General features: G+C 36.6%; 1 protein-coding gene across 2 annotated transcripts; it reads right to left on the bottom strand.

Moving 5' to 3' along the window:
- Positions 1 to 744: 744 nt before the first annotated feature.
- Positions 745 to 7,350, bottom strand: LOC105793283 (abscisic-aldehyde oxidase). 2 transcript variants are annotated; one of them, XM_052634083.1, is made up of 11 exons: positions 7,171 to 7,350; positions 6,876 to 7,069; positions 4,951 to 6,645; positions 4,165 to 4,418; positions 3,869 to 4,075; positions 3,470 to 3,688; positions 2,401 to 3,366; positions 1,855 to 1,950; positions 1,596 to 1,694; positions 1,280 to 1,469; positions 745 to 1,168 (listed from the first exon to the last, which is right to left on the bottom strand). In XM_052634083.1, exons 2-11 carry the CDS (start codon positions 7,045 to 7,047, stop codon positions 957 to 959), a joined length of 4,110 nt encoding a protein of 1,369 aa, XP_052490043.1. In that variant the 5' UTR covers positions 7,048 to 7,069; positions 7,171 to 7,350; the 3' UTR covers positions 745 to 956. The 2 variants fall into 2 exon arrangements, with proteins under 2 accessions (XP_052490043.1, XP_012477664.1); XM_012622210.2 differs by having other exon boundaries at positions 6,876 to 7,350.
- Positions 7,351 to 16,749: the final 9,399 nt, after the last annotated feature.

Below are 16,749 nucleotides of genomic sequence, written 5' to 3'. Positions count from 1 at the left end.
ACCTAAAATCTAGACCACTTTCCTAGTTTTCCCCCAGACAACTTAGGATAAAAACCAAGTAACACACTTGATTTTACCCTCAATGCACTCCAAAGAAACATTCATCAATTAATAAAATTATGTGCTCTCAGATCAGTACATCATTTATACAAGTCTCCTCAATATATATGAAATTGAGACTTGCAAACATAATATATAAATTACAATGAATCTTCCCATTAAAATAGTGGAATAATCAACTTTGAGAATATCTTCAATAAGTGCTAGATAAATCTTGAGTCTTCAGGATATGCTTCCAAGTTTACTTGATCTGATTCAATCTCTTCAAAATAGGGAAGTCAATTTTCTTAATCCAATCCAAATCGATCTTCAAGATATGTTGCTATAAATGGTTTGTATATCATAGAATGACTTGCATACATCCATATTAACAACATATATCTTAGCCCAATGTTTTTTGTTACCAAAATTTGCTAACACATATACGGCAAGTTTATGAGCTTGCGCAATGCCAAACACTAGCAGGTAGTGTTACTTGGCATTTATCATAAATTGCTTCAACAACTTGGTAAAAAAGTTTGGTACAAATTGAGATAAAAAAAAATAGATACCAACTTGAGAAAAAGTATCAAATTCGAGGACTAAATGCATGTTTAAACTTTTAAAAAATCTATAATAACATATTCATTCAATTAATTTTTTAATTACTTTTTTTAACATAAGTAATAATACGACATAAATAGGAATAATAATAATAACAATTACAATAATAGTGATAGTAAGAAGAAGACGAACACAATACTAACACAAGAATTAACAGGTTTGGACAAGAGATCCAACAAACCATATAGGCCCAACATGAAGGGCTTGTGAAAGACTAATGATAAACCTTACTTTCTCTGCAGGCAATCAAGATTGGGACATTGTTTAACTGATAGCCTTCAGAATCCCATCACTTAGCTTCCGATTGTCCACTGTAAGAATCTTTGAACGCTGTCAAGCCCACAAAGCTCCTTCACAACAGGCATGATTGCAGGTACCTCCAACTTAAATGTCGAACTAGACTCGTCTCCGCCCCATGAATGAAGTTGTTCCCTGGCTTCTTTTATAGCTGCTCTTATAGCACAGTGTACCGAAACTGCTAGCGTTAATGGCGGCTCTCCCGAAGCTGCAAAAGAACAAATTGTTTGATGATTGCAGTAAGAACCGGATGCCCATCTTTTACATACTTACAAGCATGCAAACATAATAATTGTTTGATGAAAAAATCCCAACTTGCCTTTTGATGAAAGTACACGGTGTTTATGATGTCCACTGTTGAGGATTTCTACATTAAACTGTTTAGGTATAGTGTCCACTGTGGGGATCTTATAAGTCCAAGTGCCTTCTGCAGTCACTAATCCTTTAGAGTTTGTAGGATATTCTTCAAGCATAAAGAACCCTATTCCTTGAACAAATGCTCCTTCAATCTTATAGGAAATAAAAATGACCCAAGAAACTTGTTAGTCAATGCTTGAATTTAATAATGATTGCATGTAAAAAAGAAAAAAACCCAAATGTTGCAGAGCATTGAAAATCATATAAAAGATCATAACCTGTCCTAAATCAACAGCAGGATTTAAGCTTTGGCCGCAATCATATATGATATCTGTTTGTAATATTGTGGTTTGCCCTGTTAAAACGTCTATCTCCACCTGCAATGCCACATCTTCATTGTTAGGAATTAGTTTTTGAGATTCTGCAATCGATATAAGATGAACGAGACATGTTTAATTGACCAGCTCTGGAAAATTCGCCTTGAGGAAAACTGCAAAGAATGAATAAAAGAAAAATAAGATCCGTTGATATACTTGCCTCACTCACTGCAGCACCATAATTCAAGTAACTCAGGGACGAAATGTCTGGTACATATAACGATATTGCTGATAAGTTCACGGAACTGTTATATGCCTGCATGTGGTTAGATTAAAAGAGTGAAACAGGAATCATCAATATCTATGAACAAAGTATCATCAAGCAAGTATATGAAGAATTAAAACAGTAGAAAAAATATAAGCATGTTTCAGGGTAGAACTGAGACCCTCTGCTGAAATAATTAAGGAGGCCAATGAGGCTACTCTTAAACCTTGGTACCATATTTGACATCGCTATACTTTTCCTTTTCGTTCTAAAATTATCTGCAACATTTCAGCTTCTTAATGTCGAACTGTATATTTGTATAGAGCCATGAAGAGCAAAGAGATTTGGAGCAATTTAGTGGTAATGTTTCCATCAAGAAAATCACCCAAATTTCGAATTCTAATCAGAAAACTAAATAAACAGATCGTAGAATCAATGTCCAAGCCTTTTCTCTCAACATATGATACGAAATGAACATAAGACCTTGAGTTTAACAAATACCTGAAGAATCAATGTCTCCCATTTTATAGATTCCATTTGCTCCACCAACCTTTCCTTGAAAGCTGTCAGTCGCTCGACTAAGATATCGCAGCAACGTCTAACAGCTTCACAGCTTGATTCTGACGTTGTACTTCCAGAAGTGCTGCCACCTTGAATTAAACTCAAGGTATCAGTTTGTATGACCCTCACCTTCTCCAAAAGTTCATCAATTCCACCACATTGGATCAAACTAAGAGCGTATGCTGTCATCTGTTTCACCTTCGTCCAAAGACCCTGACCAAGCTCAATGCCTCCAACTTCAACTACAATCGATCCATCATATAGAATGCTTACTTTCCCTGGGGTTGCTTTCAAGGTCACTTCATGCACGATAGGGACTCGAGAGATTCCCCTTTTCTGCCATTTATTACACCTATTGAACTGTTTCAATATTTCAACCCTGTGGTAAAAGCTTGAAGACGTTCCCAACTTATTCCATATAGAAGGTAAAGTATACTCCAATGGTTCACCAGCACTGTTCTTGAAGAACAATTCAAGGCTTTCGTACTTGTGGAGATTAATACTTCTAACTGAATCAACATCCAGGGAAAGAATGGATGCCACATTTTCTATTATAGCTTCAGCAATGAATGATCCCTGTACTTCCCCGGGGGCCCTCATCGATGATCTGCTCGGACGGTTTGTTTTACAAACCTTTATATCGAAAGCTAAAGCACCCCAGTCGTACTTCCTTAGTGAACCGAACATATGATTTGGCAACAATGGACTTATATCAACTGAAATCCCTGCATCAATTAATATATCGAGTCTTAAGGCTGTAATCTTCCCATTACCTTTGAATCCTACACTGTAAGTTATCTTCATTGGATGCCTTCCTCCTGCCATTATCATATCAGTCTGGCGATTGACATACATCCTGACCGGACGCTGTAGTTTGTAAGCAGCAAGTGCACATGCTGTAGAAACCTATAACATCACATTGTAACAAGTCTGATGCTCACACTGAATACGATTTAACATATATTTAGCTGTAAATAAGACAAATAAGAACACACATAATGATACTCACTGGCATCGCTTTTACGGCCTTTCCACCAAATCCTCCCCCAACCCTTCTTGTTATCACACGAACATTGTGTCCAGGAACACCAAGGCATTTAGCTATTGTACGGTGCGTGAGCTCAGGGCATTGACTAGAACTGTATACGATCATGCAGTTGTCTTCATCTGGCACAGCAAGAGCTGCTTGCGTCTCCATGTAGAAATAATATTGTGATCCAAGTTTGATCTAGTCCCATGAATTCAAGTTAGAATGTCTTTAAAAGAAATAAGCCTATATGAATCTATTTTCTTGGTTATGTTTCAGGAAAATGCAAAGTACGGTCTCTAAAAAGAGAGCTAAGCTGAGGCCTATGCTACAGAAACGTGTTGAACTTAGGCTGAAAGAAGGGTGAAATATTATAATTACCTCAGCCGAGTGAATTTGATGATCAGCTTCAGCCATTCCTTTATAAAAATCGCCAACCTGTTCAGGGTAAAGGGAAGAAGGGACCTCAAAAAAGCTACATCTTTCAAAAGCCTCTTCAACAGATAATATTGGATCTAGATTCTCCTTGTCATAATCAATCACTGCAAGGTTGGCAGCCATGTCTGCATTTCTCTGTGTATCTGCAACCTGAGATGATCATTTAAATGATCAAGCTTTTTAAAATGTCATTTTGATGATGATATTAGACATACAAAAGGCTTAAAACATGGAATTACCACCAAGGCAATGCGTTGACCAGCGCATTCAGTGAGCTCATCTGCATATAATGGTTCAGAACCAAACATGGTCTGAGCCCCTATATTTTCCCCAGGAATGTCTTTGGAAGAAATGAGCTTGATGACTCCATCCAGTGATGATCCAGGCTTAAATTCTATGTCCTTCACCCATGCTAATGGCTCTGTGCTGTAAATAAATGCTCCGTGCAGGCAATTGCTTGGAGATGGAATGTCGTCCACATAGACAGCTTCACCTACAAATTTATGGTGGGTGAGCAACATGAACAATATTCTATAGTAAAGTGCATGCAGAAGGTAAATGAACTTCAGGTATGAAAGCTAAAACAAGAGTGACTTTCACTGGGAAAACTTTGGAAACATTTGATCAGTAGTATCCACTTGTGTCGGATAAATGTGTCCAACATGGATACGCTCAAAATTTTTAAAGTTTTTCTATATATTTGGAAGATCATATTTGGACATGAATACACATATTCGAAGTAACATGGCAAAGCAGCAGTTACGTTTAACATTTAAATAACAAGGTATTATCACAATAAAGAATATATATAATTGAAGGATTAAAGAGTGAATCATTTTTATCAAAAAAGATTTTCGTGTTCTGCTTTCTAACCATTTTTGAAGAAACATAAAGCAATTAAAAAGAGTAAAGAACAACAAGCAGCAATTTAAGAAAACCAAAGTTGGCGCTGAAAATTATTAATGCTCAAACTACGACTGCTAGTGCTAGATCATTCAAGGAATAAGAGCTAAGATGTGACAAACCAGAAGCTTGGAGGGTAGCTCCAACTTTTTTAATAGGCTCTCCAACAGGATTATATTCTTCACTTAACTGAACCACCTGCTTTGCAGATGATAACAAAGTTGAGAATTTGGTTTGATCAAGCTGGTTAGAATCCTGTTTTCCTTTGAAATCACTGAATGGCAAAGCTTTATTATCTCCATCTGACCAAAAGCTTGAAATCTCACTAGGGTTCTCAAGTAAGGGGTATAGAAAATCGAAGAGAAAGCCAATGGCCAAGCTCAACCGATAAGCCGGATGGGAGGTACCATCTTCAGGCACCACAGTAATTTCAAGTATTTTAATGGCCTCATATAGAACACTGGTGTTTAGAAACTTTGCTGATAGAAACTCTTCAACGTTCCTTGCTCTAATGGCATGTTTTGTTCCATAAGCACCAAATGTCAATCGACAGTGATTTAGCATAATTCCAGCCCTACTAAGAGAAACCTCAGCCAGGAAAGCGCTATTCATATAGGGAAGTGCATTTCCAATAGGGCGTGGTGCGGCTCGATACGTCTCAAATAGCAACTTAGTGTAGCCTTGGGAAGAAATATCCACACTTAACCTCCAGCATGGAATTTTAATGGCTAAAAGAACACTTTTGGGATCTAACGGTGGCCTCCCAAGAAACTCCTCCAGCATGATACTTTCATGCCTTTGATCAGTCAAGATATCAACCATTGCATCCACAGAAAGTAGTATTGTTGCAATATCTGATGGAAAGTGTTTCCTTTGGGCCATCATCAGGTTTCCACCTATACTAGCTGAATTCCTTAGGAACCCTGAGGCAATCTTTTCCATATGATCTGCAAGCTTTTTGAACACTAGTTTACCTTCTTGGCTGAACTGAGGTTCATTTGCTTCCTTCAAAGTTTCAATGGCCTTGGAAATTGTCACTGCTGCTCCAATTTCAATCCCAGTATGATCTTTCTTAATGATTGAAAGCTCTGGAATGTATCTTAAATCGATATACTTGTTGAAACGTATTAGTTCCTTATAATAACCCATTCCCGTGTTGCTGACAACTATCTTCCTTGATGTTTCATTGTTCTCATCATCCATTTGCAGTAATCTTTGAAGCTGCTGAAGACTAACTGGACTATACCAATAACATGCTTCAGATTCCATATTGAAACCAGCCTTGGTTTTATTCTTCAGAAACTCAGGAAACACACAAGTTCCATTTCCATGGCTATATGGAGGTAATCTCCTCAGCTTTACTTCATCACATTCTCCTTTTCTCCAAAACGAGTTAAGTCCCAAATCCTCCATATCAACATCGGTTGCAAAAGTTTTACAGGCATCGACAATGGGACGGTAACCGGTACAGCGACAAAGATTGCCTGCAATAGACTTTTCAGCTTCAGGAACTGTTAGCTTGGAGAATCCAGGACGTGGTTCAGGCCTATCAGACTTATCGGCATTGACGAGGGCTGAATAAAGAGAAACACACATTCCTGGAGTGCAATAACCACATTGAGAAGCATGGAAACCACTGAACCTTTCCTGAATAGGGTGGAATCCATCCTTGCTATTTCCAATTCCCTCAGCTGTTGTAATTGAACATCCATTGACACTGCAAAGTAGTGTCAGGCATGAACTCACTGTAAAATCCTCAACCTTGTCAAGGAAAGGGTCGTATTTGGACAGCAGAACAACACAGGCACCACAGCCTCCTGTCAAACAAGAAAAAAGTCGGATGTTAATACAGAAGTGGCTCAAAAAATGTGCTCCAAGAGTGAACTTTGGAAGCGTAGAAGTAAGTCAGGGATAAAAAGTTACACCCAATGCAGCAAAACCATGGCAACAATCGAACCATGAAAAGTGATCAAGCCATTAAAGATGTTTAGGAACTTTTAACATCCATAATTGATAAAATTTTCCAATAAGAAGGAGAAAGACAGACCTTCACCGCAACCAAGCTTGAGACTTTTGAAAGATGTCTGACAACGCAAGAACTCGAGCAAAGTAGTAGAAGGGTCTACTTGGAAGAGCTCAAACCTCTCTCCATTAACAGCGAAAACTAAACTTTGCTCTGTTCTCTTAGTTGTAGTTCGTGTATGACTATGCTCACCCATTTTTCTCTGAGCCCTCCTGAAACTATCACTCAACTGATCATGCATGAAAGATACCTTAATTATAAAACAAATAAACAAACAAAAGTACGAGAAAGGTGCTATAGCATCTGGTAAACAAAATACCCTTTTAAGAAAATTGAAATTTAAGATGCAGTTTCCGAAACCAAATATAAATAGAAAGAGGCAAGGTGTGGCAGGCCACTAAATCTGTTGTTGAATTTAAATAAATAATTAAAGATCAAAACAAAATTTTGTGTTTGAAAGATGAAAACAGAAGCAAAATCCGGATGTTGGATGATGAAGAAAAAATTACCTACTTACTTGAATAAGCAAAAAGCCATATACATAAATAGTTCAATTACATTGGTAAAAAACAAAACTTGCTTATGCAAGTATCCAAGCTATTAAATCAGCTTAAAGACAACCTAAATGGGTACTAAATCAGCTAAGTACATGATTAATCCTTAGCTGAACAAATAAAAAAGTATTACAACCAAACTAGCAAAAGTCAAATATTACAAAAGCTCTACAACCGAATTACACCATGGACATTTGCATGTTGCTGCTGTGTTGTTTGGTTACTTGCATGCTGCTGCTGTGTTGCCACCTTTCAACACTCCTCCTTGGCTACAAAGCAGCAAACTCTAATTTTCTTCTTCAAATACTCGAATCTTGTAGTAACTAGTGGCTTGGTCAGAATGTCTGCAAGCTGAACCTCTGAGCAACAATGAATTAAGTTGAATTCCTTTGACAATTCTGTCTCCTTTACAAAATGATACTTAATCTTGAAATGCTTGGTCTTGCCATGCAAAACAGGATTCTTGGCAATAGCAACAACTGATTGATTATCCACTTTGATCTCTGTTGCTTCCTCTTGATCAGCATTCAAGTCACACAAAAGCTTCTTAAGCCAAATGGCTTGATTAACAGCAGTAGCAGCTACAATATACTCTGTCTTTGCAGTAGATTGAGCCACTGTCTGTTGTTTCTTAGAGCTCTAACAAAAAACTCCTGAAACTAGAGTGAAGAAGTAGCTCGATGTGCTCTTCATATCATCAGTTGAGCCAGCCCAGTCACTGTCTAAATAGCCAACCAGCTTCAGCTCCTTAGCTCTCTCAAACTTCACTCCATAGCTTAAGGTCCCTTTGAAATACCTCAAGACTCTTTTAGCAGTTTTAAAATGAGCTACATTGCAGCAATGCATGAACCTCGATAGAAGGCTAACTACATACATGATGTTTGGTCTTGTTGTTGTTAGGTAAAGTAGGAAACCAACCAGACTTCTATAGTTTTTCTCATCCACACGATCATGATCACTGTTGCTTGAGAGTTTTTCTCCTAGTGCTATAGGAGTGCTAGCAGGCTTGCAATTTGTCATGCAAAACTTGCTTAGAACCTTCAATGCAAAAGTTTGCTGGCTTATAAAATTACCATGCTCACTTTGATTCACTTCTATACCAAGGAAGTAGGTCATCAAGCCTAAATCAGTCATTTCGAAAACATCTTGCATTTGTTTCTTGAATTTTTCAATCAACTTACCTCTACAACCAGTAACCAGTAGATCATTTACATACAAAGATACAATCAGCAAGGTTTCTTTCTCAGCCTTCTTTACATAAAGTGTAGGCTCACTAATGCTCTTCTCGAACCCCAGCCTTGACAAGTAGGCATCAATTCTGTCATACTAGGCCCTTGGAGCCTGTTTTAGACTATACAAGGTCTTCTTCAGCTTGTAGACCTTGTGCTCTTCACCAAGAACCTTGAATCCATCAGGTTGCTCAACAAAGATCTCTTCATTGAGAAATCCATTTAGAAAATTTGATTTAATGTCCAGCTGGTGCACTTTCCACTGCTTCTAAGCAGCTAAGGCAACCAATAGCCTTATGGTATCTAACCTTACAACTGGTGCAAAGTGTCATTTTTGTTTACTGGCCTATCAACCATTTTACACCAATAACTTTCCTGTTTACTGGCCTATCAACCAGCTCCCAAGTGTCATTTTTGTGGATAATTTTCATTTCAGTTTCCATTGCTTCTTTCCAACAGCCCTTCTTTGTAGCCTCATCAAAGCAGGAAGGCTCGACAATGGTCATACCACATCTTTCATAGATGTTCATTAAGGTTCTAGTGCCTCTGACAGGTGCATCATCATAATCATCCTCAGCATCAGCTTCAATCTCAGCATGCTGCAAGTCAAGATCATACTGGTCTTGTTCAAACAAGCTTACATCTATTCCATCCCATTTCCAACAGCTCCCTTCATTGAATTTCACATCTCTACTCACAACGATCCTCTTAGTAGATGGATCAAAGACCCTATACTCTTTCTTCACACTGTTGTAGCCAACAAAGACTCCAAGCATGGACTTCTACTCTAGCTTAGTTCTCTTCTCAGCTGGCACCAGTGTATAGCATATGCAGCCGAACACTTTCAAGTGTGAGACAGTTGGCTTGTGTCTAAACCAAGCTTCAAATGGTGTTTTGCCTTTGACTACATTAGTTGGCAGCCTGTTTAGCAAATACACAGAGGTATTTACTGGCTCAGCCCAAAAAAATGTGAGGCATTTTTCCTTCAAACAACAAGCACCTAGCCGTATCGAGAACAGTCATGTTCTTTCTTTCACAAACACCATTCTGCTATGGTGTGTAGATGGTGGTTAATTGGTGTTGAATTCCAGCTTCATCATAAATCTTCTAGAACTTTTGAGACACATACTCTGTCCCATTATCTGACCTCAAAATCTTCAACTTGCAACTGGCTTGATTCTTAGCCAGTGCCTTGAACTTGCAGAAGAAGTCAACCACATCTGACTTTTGTTTCAGAAAGCTCACCCAATAAAATTTGGTGCAATCATCAATGAACAATGCAAAATACTTGTTGTCATTCAAGGAGGAAGTCTTCATGGGTCCACAAATGTTAGTATGAACCAGTTGGAGTCTCTCTTGAGCTCTCCAAGCTTTATTAACAAGAAAAGGCAGTCTGGTCTGCTTGCCAAGTTGACAGACTTCACAAACATCATTCCTAGGCTCGATCTTGGACATGTCTTCAACTAGACTCATCTTGTGCAGTAAGCCAAGTGACTTAAGTTCACATGCCCCAGCCTCTTTTTTCGCAAACATGATTCATCAGCTAGAGCTATATATGCCTTTGCTTCTAACTGATTCACATCCAAAATAAAGGATTTATCATGCACAGCTACTGCCACCAGCACTTGATCAAAAAATCCTTGATCACACAAGTCTTTCCTTCAAAAATAAGGGAGTAACCCTTCTCCAACAACTGACTAACACTAAGCAAATTCTGATCAATGTCAGGTACAAAAAGAATTTCTGAGATGGTTTTGTTACCTGACTAAGTACAAATCACAACCTTGCCTTTGCCTTTGGCCTCGATTAACTCACCATTCCCAATTCTGACTTTAAATACAAAGCTGGTGTCTAGCTCCTTAAACATGCCTTCATCTGAAGCCATGAGATGAGTGCAGCCACTGTCAATCAGCCAATTTTTCCTGACTTTGCTCGAACTTGCAAAGCAAGAGGTAGTAAAGACATGCTCCTCCTGAGATTGCACATCCTCAGCAGCTTGAGCTTGATTCTGCTACTGTGGTTGTGTTTTTCCCTTGTTGCTTGCAGTTTCTACACTAAATGTCAGGCCTGTACCAATAATATTTTTCTAAGTGAGTGCTCTTTTTGCAATGAGTGCATGGTGGAAACATCTTTTTAGCAACATCCTTCTTCCCTTTTTTTTCTTTTCTGTCCAAGGCTTCTTGCCTTTGTAGCTTGAGCTCGAGCTTGAGCTTTCTCTGCTCTTGGCCTGAAAAACTCCTTCAGAATGCTCCTCTATTCTGTTTGTTCTTCTCTGCTATTGTGCATAGAGAGCATTTATCAGCTCTGTCAAGGGTATAGCTGATAGGTCCCTCGAGTCTTCCAAAGAAGAGAATTTTGACTTATACTTCTCTGGTAGAGTAGTAATGACCTTTTCAACTATCCTCTTGTCACTAAACTCATCTCCAAGTAGTCTTATGTTGTTAACTATGGCCATAATCCTGTCAGCATATTGCTTGATGGTCTCAAACTCCTTCATCATCAGATTCTCGAAGTCTTTTCTCAAGTTGATTAGCTACTACTGCCTGGTCTTGTCTGACCCCTAAAACTCTTCCTTGAGTATGTCTCAGGCCTGCTTTGGAGTGTCACAAGTCATTATTCTTGTGAAGATCACATCTGAAACTCCATTTTGAAGGCATGACATAACCTTATACTTTTTTGCACAATCCTCATTGTGCTACCTGGTTTAAGCTATAGTTGGATTAGCTCTCACTGGTGGTGGCTCTGTGTCAGTTAGAACAACACTCCACAAATCATAAGCCTACAGATTTGTTTTCATTTTCACAGCCCAAATGTTGTAGTTTTACCAGCAAAGACAAGTGGTGGTGGTGGTGAAAAACTCATCTTTTTGTAGCAACTAAACAAGCCAACAAAGACAGCTTCTGTTTCATTTCTTTCAAGCACGAATCACTAAAAGAATCAACACAAACCAACACACAGCAAAGGCCCTTAAAAATGACAGGCTCTTGATACCATTTATTGAATTTAAACCAATAACTAAAGATCAAAATAAAATTTTGTGTTTGAAAGATGAAAAACAAAAGCAAAATCCGGATGTTGGATGATGAAGAAAATATTAACTTCATTACTTGAATAAGCAAAAGGCCATATACATAAGTAGTTCAATTACATTGGTAAAGAAACAAAACTTGCTTGTGCAAGTATCCAAGTTGTTAAATCAGCTTAAAGACAACCTAAATGAGTACTAAATCAGCTAAGTACATGATTAATCCTTAGCTGAACAAACAAAAAAGGATTACAACCAAACTAGCAAAAGTTAACTATTACAAAAGCTCTACAACCGAATTACACTATGGACATTTGCATGCTGCTACTGTGTTGCCACCTTTCAATATCTGTTTACTTGATTTGAGTAAACAGACTTTCCTTATTAATCTATAATGGGGCCTTATTTATAAATCTGTGTATGTAGCTTTGTACAAAAAACTACAAGGATTGTAATGCAAATCAGAGTTTGATGGACATACGACTATTAAGATTTCGGATTTGGGATTATTTCCCAAAATTAGTTAGGTAATTTTTAGAGGAAGGTATACTGAGTATAGTACAGTTCAAAGGTTCCCAAGAAAGTATTAGCAAAGTTCCCTCCTTAGGGAAAAAAGTATTAGAAGCCACATAAATAATTAATGAATATAGAATCCGCAGGATTTATCCGCCCAATGATTTATTGTCTGTGTTAGCTTATCAAAGGGAATGATAATTGTGTTGGGCTTCATATAGTTGTAGATGAAACTTTTGCTTTATAAGTTGGTTGGAGACAAACAGAGTTTAGTACCGTCAAGAGTGAATATCTAAATTCTAACGAGCCAATTTAGATGAAGGGGACACTATGCCAAAGGATAAGCGAACTATCATACTATAGACTTTCACTAATAAATTTTTAGTATATTTATATTGGGAGAAAAAGGTACAAGGACTCACTAAGTTTTTATGGACTTACATTCATGTTGACATGTATTGCATGTTAAAAATGAAGTATTTCAGAGTTCAATGAGGGACTAGGCTAGAATTCGTCGAGCAAATGAAATTTTGCCACTTGTTCGTAATGTGTACATAGAGGGACGACCTAAAGGTGGAACCTTAAGTCTTAATTCAATCAGAATCTAGTTGTATGTAGAATGATATTTTCAGCTTAAGCTTAATTTTAGCATGTTTATGATTTCCTCATAAAATATTTTGCATCTTAAAATTAAGTTTTATAACTGGAAGTAAATTCATGTACATCGTACAATTAACCAATTAGCTTATATTCTACTACATGTTATGAAACCTAAGCAGACGTGGTTAGAAGTGTAGGCAATCATTGTGATTCTAATTGCATTAAAACAAAAATGATAGCTTATTAAATGTGTGGACTTTAATTAATCAATGTGTTAATACTTTCAAGTCTTATGGGTAGCACATTGTAGTTTGGATCAAGCGATCGGGTTGGGTATGGGGTGTTACACAAGGGTCTTTGAAACTTGATTTTGAATTAATGATGTTCGCTTCAAGGGTCGTTAATACTTGATCTTGTAAACAAGTTTCGAGAGAGTTTGGATCCAAGGGTTGTTAGGATTTGATCTTAGATATGATTCCACTTTAAGGATCCTTTAGAGTTGATCTTGAATAATGAATTTTATCTTCTTTGTGTTGACGCAACTAAATTGGGGAGAGTTTTGATCTAAGGGTTGTCTAGACTTTAACGTTGAATAGATGATTCTTCTTCAAGGGCTTTCTAGACTTGATCTTGAAAAACAAGTTTAACCATTTTTTGTCGGCGGAACAAGATCGTAAGGCACTTTTCTTCAAAAACAGGTTGACCTTTCTTGGGAAAACGGTTTTGATCTCTTTTCTTCAATTGAAGAAGATCAACAAGATTAAAAGATGACTTTCTTTGGAACTAATATGGTGTTTTTCAAGATTTCTTCAAGTTCTTATATTTCTTCTTCAAGTTCTTTAGATTTTGGATAGGATTTTGAGTATTAAATATTCCTTTCAGAGAACTTTTGGATTTTTGAACTTCCAAAAAGTGGTTTAGAGGTGATCCCTTTTATAATACTAGTCACTTGGGTAAAAGTGAGTTGTTATAAAATGTAAGCTCTTCATTTGAAGTGATCCATAAATGTTTGAACTCATTTATTTATTATTTATCTAACATTAATATAATTAATTAGAGATAAAATAATCATTTAATATTATCACTTAATTAAATTAAAATTTATTATTAATCTATTAATTAATTTAAATTAATGTCCAAATATTTTTTTCGGTTTGCAATGTTATAATATTATATTTAACAAATATTTTTTAAGAATTTTAAACCAGTAATAAATTTATTTAAAAAAGTAGTTTTTATTACTATAATTTTATATCTATTAGGATCGACCGATTAAGCAACAAGTAAAAAAAAATAGTGGAATAGATTGAGAAATTGAACACACAAATTTAACGTGGAAAAACCCCTCCAAAGAGGATAAAAAACCACGGGCAAAGATAGTTTTACTATAACGACAAAAGAACGAAGAGTACAAAATATGGAAATAAAACTTAAACCTCGAAAACCTGAAAACAAAGAACCCTCAAAACGTAAACACAAAATTCTCTAAATGTGTTATGAGTTTTAATATCTAATGGATGTATTTTCTAAGGTTGTAAAAGAACCTATTTATAGGGTAAATTAGTAAGTCAAATAAACTATGCTAATAAATGCTAAATATATTATACTAATGAATACTAAATCTTCTAGAAAGAAAATATATTTTGTTTAACTTGACTTGTAAGAAATATCTTAGAATTTGGGTCACACAACTCTAACAATCTCCACCTTGACACGAATTCTTACAATTCCATCTTTTTCAAAGCCCGCCATGGGCCTATCTTAAACTATGCAGGGAATTAACTGAGTCGAATCTATGCTTAGAAGCTGGAAGACTAGAGCCTTCGACTTGTGCATTGTTAGATCAAAACTAACCCGGGTCTGATTTTCACGAACACAATGCCCTAACTTTTCAAAACCTGCATCCAAAAGAGAACCTCTCTTCAATGAAACGGTCATACATTTTTCCTTCCTATGACCAAGTTGCCTCCGCACCAAACGATTTGACTTTGACTCTGTAACGGACGAGGGATGTCTGATTTCACCGGTTATTGTAGAACCTTCTAGAATATAAAGACTGTCGATTTTTTACCTTTTAACAAAACGAGAGCTCTACAAGATACTTTAGTGTCAATCGACTCGATGTTGATTCTGCATCCTTTCAAGTCTAAAATACTCAAGGAGATCAGATTCTTCCGTAAATCAGGTACATACCTGACATCTGAGAGTATCCTAATCGTCCCATCGTGTATCCTAATTTTAACAGTACCAATACCAATTACCTTACTAGATGAATCGTTTCCCATGCGCACAACTCCACCTTCAACTGAACTGTATGTGGAGAACCATTCTCTATTGGGACACATGTGGAAAAAAAGTCCTGAATCTAGGATCCATTCAGACGTGAGCTTGGAGTTATCGCTCATTGACACTAACAAGAAATTATCACTGCTTTTATCGGCCAAATTAGCACCAGCTACATCTTCCTTGTTACTCTCAGCAGCTCTTTTATTTCGCAGTTTATAACAATTTACTTTGATGTGACCTAACTTTTTACAATAGCGACACATTTTGTCTCGTTTCGTTGATGCTACCAAAACGGAAGCTTGCCTATCTGCCTTGCTATCCAAACCAGACTCATTGTCGAGTTTGTCTCTACTCAACAAATGACCCTTCATATATTCGAACGAGAGTTTGTCTCTACTATAAATTAGGGTCTCCCTGAAAGACTTGTATGAATGGGTTAAAGAGCACAATAATAGCATAGCCTGATCTTCATCGTCGATGTGAACCTCAACGTTCTTTAAATCATTTAAAAGAGTAATGAATTGATTGATGTGATCTCTAAGAAGCTCATCTTCGTTCATGCGAAACATAAATAGACGTTGTTTCAACACTAAATGGTTAGCCAGAAACTTAGTCACATAAAGAGTTTCTAACCTTTTTCACAAGGCAAATAAGGTCTTCTCCATCAATACCTCCTACAATACCGTATTCGTGAGGCACAACTGGATTGCATACAAGGCCTTTTCATCAAGCTCTTCCCATTCTGTTTGATTTAGATTCTCAGCCTTTTTCCCGGTAACAACCTTTTTCAAGCCTGTTTGAACTAGAATTGCCATCGTTCAAACTTGTCATAGATTGAAATTTGTCTCACCATCGAACTTCTCAATTTCAAACATTATTTTTGTCACTTTGAACGGGTTGATATATGAAAATTGAACTAGCTCTAACACCACTTGTTAGGACCAACCCGATTAAGCAACAAGTAAAAAAAAAATTAGCGAAATAGATTGAGAAATTGAACACACAAATTTATCGTGGAAAAACCACTCCAAAGAGGATAAAAAAAACCAGGGGCAAAGATAATTTTGCTATAATAGAAAAAGAACGAAGAGTACAAAAGATGGAGATAAAAACTAAACCCCGAAAACAAAGAACCCTCAAAACGTAAACACAAAATTCTCTAAATGTGTTATGAGTTCTAATCTCTAATAGATGTATTTTCTAAGGTTGTAAAAAAACCTATTTATAGGCTAAATTAGTAAGTTCAATAAACTATACTAATAAATGCTAAATATATTATACTAATGAATAATAAATCTTCTAGAAAGAAAATATATTTTGTTTAACTTGACTTGCAAGCAATCTCTTAGAATTTGAGTCACACAACTCTAACAATATCTCTACGTTTTCTCTTCTAAATTCAAACATTTCATTTTGTGGTAAAGGCAGAGCTTATGTATTTCAGCAAACCAGCATTGAAGAACAATTCGAGTCGGAGCAGACGATGTAGGTGTTATTGAGTTGCCCACACATGATAATTAGTTTATTTTATTTCTCTAATTAGTCCAAATTCAAAGAGGTTTACCGAATTTTAAAACCTCGCATGATTTTCTTTAATTATGTTGTTATTTTTTATGAAAAATATATTTTGATTATTAAATCGTTAAGTTTGTTGGTTTTTGCCTAGTAATTATTTGTTCAATTGCAAGTAG

Source organism: Gossypium raimondii, chromosome 7 (genome assembly GCF_025698545.1).
Source record: "Gossypium raimondii isolate GPD5lz chromosome 7, ASM2569854v1, whole genome shotgun sequence".
In the NCBI taxonomy this organism is placed as follows: Eukaryota; Viridiplantae; Streptophyta; class Magnoliopsida; order Malvales; family Malvaceae; genus Gossypium; species Gossypium raimondii.
This window is presented reverse-complemented; position numbering and strand designations above follow the sequence as displayed.